Source organism: Dipodomys ordii, unplaced genomic scaffold (assembly GCF_000151885.1).
Source record: "Dipodomys ordii isolate 6190 unplaced genomic scaffold, Dord_2.0 Scaffold32, whole genome shotgun sequence".
Taxonomy (NCBI): Eukaryota; Metazoa; Chordata; class Mammalia; order Rodentia; family Heteromyidae; genus Dipodomys; species Dipodomys ordii.
In genome coordinates, this window is record NW_012267248.1 from 9274003 (window position 1) to 9284707 (window position 10705).

Sequence of the window (10705 nt, forward strand, 5' to 3'; positions counted from 1 at the left end):
AAGAAAGAAAGAAAGAAAGAAAGAAAGAAAGAAAGAAAGAAAGAAAGAAAGAAAGAAAGAAAGAAAGAAGGAAAGAAGGAAAGAAAGAAAGGAAGGAAGGAAGGAAGGAGAAGGAAAATCTAGAAGAGAATCACAATGTTCTTATTTGTTTATGGTTCAAGGCAAATAATTTACATTTCCAAACCATAATTTTCTTGTCTATATGATAAACAAAAGGCAAAAGGGAAAATTGGTTCACTACATGGCTCAACATAGAACTGAAATAAGTGCATTGCAAATGGATTGCTATGAGTAAATTATAACCCTAGAAAAATAAAGCATATGAGAATGCCTTTATTACATAGCATGCAGATGAATGTACTTTAAACATAACTTAGAAAGCATAAACCATAAGGTGAAAAATTGATGACTCAGGTAACATTATAATTAGGGATTTTAATTTTGCAAGGATCAACACAGAAAAATTAGCAGATGATGGAGAGAAGGTATTACATAAAATGCCTAGAAGATATACAAAATTTCTACATATTAATAGTAAAGTACAGAAAATTCCATAACATGACAAAATATGCAAACGTACCTTCACAGTCAAACACCAGTAAATAGAATAAGAGAATATGCAAACTTATTTGTAATTAAAGAAATTAATAACTAGTATATGTCTAGGACAAGCAGAAAAGGTCAAGAGCTATGTACATATGACCATGATGCTAAGGGAAATGAACCCCAAGATAGGGACACAAGAGGTTTGATCTTTCTTGCTGTTGTTTTAAATGTATTACTATGTGATTTTTTGTTTCTTTTGTATGTTCTTCCCCCATGGTATAACCCTTGATGTCACTGTATTTGATTCCAGTGTCCTGCATCTTGTATATAAATTTTTCTAATTTGGGGAGGGGAAGGAAAATAACAAATGTTGAAATAAGGATACAGGTTGACCCATTGTAACAATGAGATGTACAAGACCCTATGCTGAAAATGAGCTTTACAACTGGGAGGGAGGCAGGAGGGAGGAGTTAGGGAAGTTGGCAAGGAAGGGATGGTAGGGGAAAAACACAGGAGGAGGTAACAATGCTCGATAGGAAATGTACTCATTACCTTACTCAGGTAATTGAACCCCTCTGTACAGTATCTTTACAATAAAGAATATATTTTAAAAGGTTGCAAATTAAAACAAAAAAGAGACATTATTTTAAATGGATCCCATTAGAAGAGTGAATAATTGGAAGTGGTGATGGGGCTCAAGTGGTAGAGCGCTAGCCATGAGATGAAGAGCTAAGGCACAGTGCCCAGGTCCAGAGTTCAAAACCCACGACAAACAACAACAACAACAAAAAGAGTGAATAATGCAACACATAAGAAGGCATGTGGATAAATTCAACCCTCATTTACTACTAGTAGGAAGAAGACTCATGTAGCTATTCTGCAACTTCTATCAAATAAACCAGCCTTGTCCAGCAATCCCATATCCAGATATATTTCAGAGAAATTTTCACATAGCACCATAAAGGGACATTCTCCCTCTAATTTTACACACTTTATGTCGTCTATTATTTTTCTTTATATTTTTATTGTAAAGTTACTGTGCAGAGGGGTTACAGTTACACGAACAAGGTAATGAGTACATTTCCTACAGAGTATTGTTACACCCTCCTTTGTTTTTTTTTGTTTTTCCCCTACCATCCCTTCCCTCCCCACCTTCCCAACTTCTCCCCCACCCCAGCAAAGTGGTAAAGTTTGCTTTCAACATACTGTCTTGTACATCTCATTATTACATTGGGCCAACCTGAATCCTTATTTCAGCATTTCGTTATCCCTTCCCCTCTCCAAATTAGAAAAATGTATATACAAGATGCAGGGCACTGGAATCAAATACAGTGACATCTGGGGTTGTACCATGGGGGAAGAACATACAAAGAAGCAAAAAGAATCACAAAGTACATTATAATTTCATAAAAAGAACAGTAACAAATGTAAAACCTCTTGTGTCTCTATCTTGGGGTTCATTTCATTTAGCATCAGGTTATATGGTCATATGTACATAGCTTTTGACCTCTTCTGCTTGTCCTAGACATATAGTAGTTACTGCAGATAAGGGAAACCATGGGACCTATGCTTCTTTGAGTCTGGCTTCCTTCACTTAACATAATTTTTCCAAGTCTTTCCATTTCCTAACAAATGGGGTGATGTCATTCTTTCTAATGGGGGCATAGAATTCCACTGTGTGTGTGTATATATATATATATATATATATATATATATATATATATATATATAACATTTTCTTGATCCGTTCATCTACCGAGGGGCATCTGAGTTGGTTCCATATCTTATCTATGGCAAGTAATGCTGCAATAAACATAATTGTGCTTGTAGCATTAGTGTGGCCTTGTTTGTGATCTTTTGGGTAAATGTCTAAAAATGGGATTGCTGGGTCATAGGGAAGCCTTGGATCAATGCAGACACACTAGAGCCATTGGATTAGTACAAGACTCAAAAAGAAATAAGATCTATAACCTAATATCTGTTATTAAAATCCCTATGAAATAAAAGGACATTGTATAATGACACAAAATTTAAGAACACGTATTCTTCTGGCTTTTTCTGCTTATGTGGTGCTGAAGAATCGAACCCAGGGCCTCATGCATGCAAGGCAAGCACTCTACCACTAAGCCACCTTCCCAGCCCAGAACATGTATTCTTGTTCAAGTTAAAAAGAACCCAGTTTTTTTTTGAGGGGCTCAAATTTATGGTCCCATTTTGAATGTTGTTCAAAAGTGTATTCATAAATTAGAACCTGAATTCATAAGCTATACATAGGCTTCCATACATTCTATTAAATATATACTGAAAAGAACAAAAAAGAAAGGAAAAGAAAAAACATAGAACATGGATTAAGTATTGCAAATGGTGAAATAACCATTCCATCTATCTTTGCAACTCTGCAACCCAACATCATGGTTATGTTCACTAAGCGTGTCCTGAATAAATTGGTAAGTGGAAGCAGAAAACAAAGATAGAGATCATTCAAAGAGACTCCAAATATTTTAATGTGTGCCACACCTGAGACCATTAGCAAAAATGATATGCTCCTCAGAATGTGGCGGGGGGAAGGTGTGATTGATGATTGTCTTCAGGTTAGTACTTTTTGATTTTTAAGTTCTAATAACAAGCTAGCAGTTGATCTAAGTCTGGAATTCCTGGGCTGAATGTGTGGCTCAGATGGTAGAGTGATTGCTAATAAGCCTTAGGCCCTGAATCAAATCCCAGTATTGCCAAGAAAAAAAAAAACAGCATGAGACCCAGGAACTATTTTAGATTTTTGTCTCAGCTGCGAGAAGATATTTTATATGAAGGAAGAGAATGTGGAAGAAGAGAGGCCAATCCTCAACTAATACTGGGGATTCTAAAGTACTAAAAATGCATGAAAATGCCACAAGATGGAGGAAGATGGTATGTTTCTGATAGAAATAACTGGTGAGTATAGAGGAAGAGATGACTGAATAACATCTGTGGAGGATGGCGGAGGGTTGGGAGGATGAGAAACATGAGCTAGGAAGAAGTAGCAATTAAATTATGTCTCAAGGCAAAACTCTCAAATAAGCCAAGTCTGTTGTTTCAAATCACTTGGCCTGTTGTTTGCTTTAACTATTAAGAGGAATTTAAATTGACATAGTTGATGGGAGGAAGAACTTAAAACTGAGACTAAAAATCAAAAATAAGAATACACAGCTGGGTGCCAGTGGTTCACACCTGTAATCCTAGCTACTCAGGAGGCTGAGATCTGAGAATTATGATTTGAAACCAGTCCTGGCAGGAAAAGGCCATGAGACTCTTATTTCCAATTAACCACAAAGCTGGAAGCGGAGGTGTGGCTCAAGTAATACAATGCTAACCTTTAGCAAAAGAGCTCAGGGACAAGCTCAAGCCCCAGTACAGGCCGACACCACCACAGAGTAAAACTCTCTATTCCCCAATTCATACATGGAATTATCTAGAACAAACTGCAGAAGGTTGATCTGTCCCCAAACAAGTTTAATTTAAAATATCCTGAAAACTGTTGTTCTTATGTTATTCCCTTGTTTCTAGTCTGCTATGAGCCAGAATCAGAAAAGTACCTAAAATAGCAATAAGATTTAAAATTTACTCTTATGAAACCCAATTCTCCTAGCTTAGCTCCATAGGGGACAACAAATGATTCTCCTACACAGACTAAAGCTTTAAAAAAATGTATGAAGAAACTTTTCCACCTGCATTGTCACAAGAGAGCCCATACTTCTGAAGACTCAGCACAACTCACAGCTTTGGTCGTGGGAAAGTTTATGCCACATAACTTATTGCCAATGCCAATCAACTATCCCCTCTGACACCTGGAATGGAGAAATGAGATGTTTTCTAGATGTGTTGCAAAGAATGAATAGAAATGCTCAGGCACTGACTTAATCAGAGGCCACATTGCTATCTCACATTTGAAATAATATCTGATGTGGAAGGATGAACAGAAGTATATCAGTCAGAAGGAAGAAGATAAGAATTTTGATGGTAAAAATGGTTACCTGGTAGAATATCGTCTCATTATAGTCAGATGAACAAAAGGGTTGATGTGATCCCCAAATTCAGGTGTGTTACAACCTTCTGAATAAGATTCTAATACATCAATAAATAAGCAAGTGCATGGGTTGGAAAATGGGATTGCATCAAATTTAAAAAGCAAACTTCCCCACAGCAAAATAAGCAATTACCAGAGTGAAGAGAGAGATGAATGAATAGAAGAAAGCCATTGATACCAAAAGAACAAATAGCTCCCTCAAACAAATAGGCAAATGAACTGAAGAAATACTGCTCAAAATGGGAAGAACAAATAACCCATAAATACACAGAAAAGTTCTTCACATCTTAGTTACCAAGGAAATGCAAACAAAAACTGCACTAAGATTTCACTTCCACCTGAACCCAGCCAGCATGACAATTATCAAGAAAACAAACAGCAAGTACTGACAAGGATGCTGGGGAAAAAAAGGAGTCCTCATACACTGCAGATGGGAATGTAAAATGCTGGAAATCAGAATGAGGTTCCTCAGAAAACTAAAAATAGAACTGCTTTGTACCCTGTAATACACTTTCAGGTTCACATCTAGAGGGATTTAGTCATAGTCAGCATACCATCAGAGTATCTGCACATCCACATTTACTGCAGCACTATGCTGCAGTAAAGTTATCATATCAGCCTTGGTTCCCATTGATGGAAGAACAGGAAAAGAAAATGAGTATTATTCATCCATAAAAAGAATGGGAACTGGAGATCATCATGTTAATTGAAACAAGCCAGACTCAGAAAGACTCTTGCAGCATATTTTCTTTCATATATAGAATCTAAATGTTGAAAGGAGAGAGAGAGAGAGAGAGAGAGAATTTGGAAGAAAAAGTCATCAGGAGGGGGAGGGGGACATAGAGGCTTAAGGTATGGAGATAACAAAAGTATATTATATATATATATATATATATATGCATGAAAATATCATAATAAAACATGTAGCTTTTTAGAATTAATGTGTACCAATAAAACTTCAGAACCATTGATCTATTTTTAAATGTCATGAGTTCTCACCAAATAAACAAAAAAACTATGAAGACTCATACATACAGTTCTTTTGTACATGGGAGAAGTATGACAATAATTATCTTAAGACTAATTCTATATGTATAGTGAACCTAAAAGACAGACTCCATCTGCACTGAATTTTATCTCTCAATGTGTGCTCTGTAGACTCTTCACTGATGGAAGCCACATTCATGCCCATCTTTGAGTTTTCCCCAACTCTCCATGAAGGTCTGTGTGTTGTTTTTATTATTAAATTTGTAATCATGTAGGGAAGGATGGATAAGAACATGGTGAAGAATTGAAAATGAGATGAAATCGCCTAATAATTAATAGATATAAGTGGTATTTAACAAACTACCTTGACATAGATAGATGCATGAATAAAAGATAGAAGGCACAGACATGCATAGGCACTATAAACAGAATATTAAATCAATTGGGTTTTTTTACCTGAGATTTTAGTGTATCTGATATCGTTTTCCCCTTTGGTCAGTCTTGGCAATGCCCTTAAGCTGTTTTTGCTCAAGGCTAGCATTCTACCACTTTGAGCCACAGCTCTACTTCCAGATTTTTGGTGGTTAACTGGAGGTAAGAGGCTCATGGACTTTCCTGTCCAGGCTGGCTTTGAGCCACGATCCTCAGATCTCAGCATCCTGAGTAGCTAGGATGACAGGCATAAGCTTGAAAAATAGTAAGTGCACCCAGTATCCACATAGATTTTATGACAATTGAGCAGAAGCTGTTAATGATAGGGAGCGTCATAGCTGTGAAAACAAAGAGATGAAATGTCATACTATGCATTCTAATAGTGCGCTTCTGAATATTTTGTGTACAAGTTCAGGAAAAAAAGCAACAGATATGCATTGTATTCATAAACTATTTTGTAATTTGGGGAGTAAAATTTAGTTAAGATGATTTTAACACATTAGATGACTTTATATTTATTTATCCTAGACTATGTAAGAATTCACTTGTTAAGCTAAATATCCATTTGATGTAAGTATGCATGTGTCTCCATGAAGGTGGGAAAAGATTGTTGATGCACTGTTTCCCTTCTTAGGAATTTTCTATGCATTCCACATCTTATCAATGAGGGGCATAGGTAAACAAAACAGCATATATTTCACACATTTGTATGTATCAACTGCATATTTTAAAACCTTAAGTCCTCCTTTGTGTTTGGAAACATGAGGGAGTAATTCTTTATGCCGAAAAAGCCAATTGAATTAATGATTCTGAAATCATATAAGCTATAGCCATATTACAATCTGAGTAAGACAAAATCCAAAGCAGTTTAGGTAACATAAAATACTGAATAATCATGAAAATTAGTGGATTGTGAAATGAATGACCACCTACCGTCACCGATGAAGTTGGCCCAAGACTCTCCAGTTTATTAAAGAAGGCATAAAGTATATGAGAGTGAAAGAATTTACAATGCCTGAAGCTCAAAATACATCTACTCAATTGTTTTCTTGATGTTGTTTGCAAACTATTACAAGAGAACATTATCTATTTTACTGGTCATTTGAGTTTTTTGCATGAAATAAATCCCTATACTGCATCATGCCCAGCTTGCCCTCTCATCATTGAAATCAGGGAGCTTGAATTTTGGACTGACTCATAATCTGAAGTTCCTGGATATTTAAATCTTATCACTGATGTCATGTTTGGTTTCCAGACAGTTGACTAAATTAATTCTATTCACCTCATTCTCCATCTCTCCAACTGAATCAGTATTGTGGTAGCTATGGAGAAGACTCTCTGGCAACATACTGTGCACATTTTCCAAATTCTTGGACTAAAAAGCAACTAGTTCCACATTATGCTTGGTGGATCCCAGGCAATCTGAAAGAAATCCTGTAGCATGCATCTAGAATACAGACTACCATTTAAACCTATCAAATATTGCATGGAAGACTAAAGCATATGTTTTCCAACGTGTCTGAGTGGCCACCACACCGGAAACACAGTTACATAGATTAAAGGTCTTGCCAGCATTACTTTCAGCTAGCAAGAATGAAACGCCCATGCAAGAGTTTTGAACAACAGTGTATTTAATTTTCTCATACAAAAGAAACCTTGGAATATCTAAGAGGAGGTGATAAGGAGTGAATCAGAACAACCGGGTGCTGGGTTGCCTGTTCTCCCATTTCCCTTCCCTCACAGTGTATTATGTCTTAGGCACCTTCAAGAATAACATCCTTATGGCAATGACCCCAGTCGGGGGAAAATGAGAGTGTGGAAAAAGGAACTTGCTGGTATCTTCCCATATCCCAGTGGCCAAATCCCAGTCCCTGACCAACTATGACTCATGATAGACTCTGGAAGTGTCTGCCATTTTTTAAAACCACAAGAAGTATGTTGAAAGAGTGGATGCTGGTGTATAACCAGCACATGTACAATGCAATGTCTCTGGGAACTCAGAGTTCAAAGATTTCAACTATTCTATTAGATGCCAGTGCGTATTGTAGATGCAGATGTTCAGCCTTATTGCCAAATCTGTGTCTACTTTTGTAGACACAGACGAAGAAAAATGTTCGGTGATGTTGCTAATCAGTATAGGAATCGAGTGTATAGTCAGGAGTTTTATCAGAGTTGTCGCAGTTCCTTTTGTCTATTTTAAAAAATGATGGCCAGCAAGAAATTTTGATGAAGGAATATTTTTCACAATATATATGTAGACCCTATGTAGACCAGGCTAATCCTTGAACTCGTAACTCTTGTTTTAACCTCTGCAACAACAGATTATGGGTATGAGCTACCTACCCTTCTGGAGATAGCTCCTAAAATAACTTCATTACACACTAACAGCAGCACAAAAAGTAAGCACAGAAGCTTGAGATAAAAGAGAAAGTGTTATTCATAAAAATAAAAATAACATTAATGTGTAATAGAAAACTCCTCAAGAGTCCAAAAAGGTCCAGAGGAGAAAATTGTGCTTGATAGCTATGTTATCAAGACAGAGAAGAAGGGAAAAACTAAAGTGTCTTCTGAGAAAAAAGAACAGGGCAGATAGATTTGAAGGGTATATTTTAAAAAATCACATGGCAAATAAGGAAGCAGCATTACTCTCCTATCCAATGCCAGAGTTGTTTTATTCTGGCCATAGTGCAGATACAGTATTGAAGTGAACATTTGAGGCGGGCTCTTTTGGGATAACTCTGTCATAGCTTTGACCTGACGGATCTCAGGATACATCCATTGGTGAAAAGAAAAATTGTATTTTGAGGTGATTGTAAGTACATTTCTGTTGACCAAAATTCCATTTAACCCCTAGAAAGGGAGGCACAAAATAAAAGGATCATGCGTGTATCATGAGAGCCTTTTCCAAAAAGTAACATTTATTTTCGAGTGTTTAGATTGCCAAGACAAGGATTTCTCTCCAATGTACAATTCATCAACCTCCTTACTCACTGTAAAATCAATCTGTTCTGTTTGTATGACATAAACAACAAGTCATTTCTCAGGAATGAGGCAGACCATATGTGAAGGTGTTTTAGAAAAGCACAACGGGGAATACGCCAATCAAAGAAGCATCTGCATTTTATTTCAATGTCAAATCACATGTGTGTTATAAAAAGGAAAGTGTATCACTTGTATTAAAGAATAACTTTGCTGTATAGTTAACCCATCCCTTCCCTCAGCAACATATTCAGTACAGCCACATGAATTCCTGGCCAAGAACACAGGAAAAAGCTCAGTCTGTGTGGCCAACAACACGTGCATTTTACAAACCTCTGGGCAGCTGTCCATTCCTCACTTCCGTGGAGAAGGAAACTTGTACTAATCCATTAAATGGATTTTCCCAAGAATCAGCACTTTCTTATCAATGTATTGATGAATATCAAAGCAGCTTGCAACTCATGGAAAACAGAAAACTCTAAAAAGACTAACATTGTTGTCAGGGAATATTTTATATATATATATATATATACACACACACACACACACACACACACACATATGTATAAGTGTATATATATAGAGAGAGAGAGAGATGGATTGACAGAGAGAGAAAGAGAGAGAGAGAGAGATGATTGACAGTAAAAAGAAGTGGGTTCCAACCCCATTTCCACTGCTTATTAGTTCATTGACCTACGGCAACTCACTAAACTTCTACAGGTTTCAGCTTTATAGAATTTGTATAAAACTGACAGGGCTGAACTAAATCATCCCCAAGATCCCTTCTTACTCTAAAAGTGGGTAATTCTCCAGTTGCTAACCCCTCCTCATTGCATTTGAACAGTAATGGAAACATTTAAGGTTGTCTTGTTACCAAAACTTGTCCCAGGTTGGGAGTTAGATAGCTTTGAAAACTATGTTAACTTCCTTAATCCACTGGAGTGATATCTGCTGCTTTCTAACACTCATTAGTGAGAATTCCAGAGGTATTTAACACATCATCTGGCTTGCTTCTTTAGAGAAATCCCCTGTACAAAAATGAAGACAGTACAGGCAACCTAATTCACTAGGTAGGCAATGAGATTCCCCAGCTCTATTTAAATAGGCAAATGACTGGTTATTTATGTAATTAACTGAATGGACATTATAAACTTTCTCCCTAAAGTCTTCAGTGCCACAGAAAAAAAATAATTAAACCTTCCCAGTAAGTAATATTTTTTTTTCCTAAAATAAAATGGTCCTCTCCTTTTCTTCAGGGGTCACAGGCCAAGATTCTCTAATGAATGTCTGAAGACATGGATGACTAAACACTATATACACCCTGTGTTTTTACCTGGGCATGCATACTCTGATAAGATTTAGTTTATAAATTGGGCACCATAAGCTATAAAAAATGAACAAATATGCTAGGCATCAATGGCTCATGTCCCAGCTTCTTAGAAGGCTATTTGGAGGATCAGAGTTCAAGGCCAGCCAATGCAGAAAGTGCACATAATCTCAACTTCAAAAAAATCTGGATTAGAGAGAGGCATGGCCCGGTAGTAAATTGTCATTTGTGAGGAAGCAAGCTGAGCAAACCACAAGGCCTGAGCTTAGACCTCTTAGACAGACAGACAGACAGACAGACAGACAGGCAGGCAGGCAGGCAGACAGACAGACAGGAAGGCAGACAGAGAGACAGACAGACGGACGGACGGA

General features: G+C 36.9%; 1 protein-coding gene across 1 annotated transcript in view; it reads right to left on the bottom strand.

Moving 5' to 3' along the window:
• The window catches only part of Ofcc1 (orofacial cleft 1 candidate 1), a 262066-nt gene that overhangs the window by 122219 nt on the left and 129142 nt on the right, over positions 1-10705 (bottom strand). Inside the window, 2 exon segments of the mRNA XM_013016629.1 lie at positions 9234-9244; positions 9341-9350. Coding sequence (XP_012872083.1) covers positions 9234-9244; positions 9341-9350 — 21 coding nt within the window.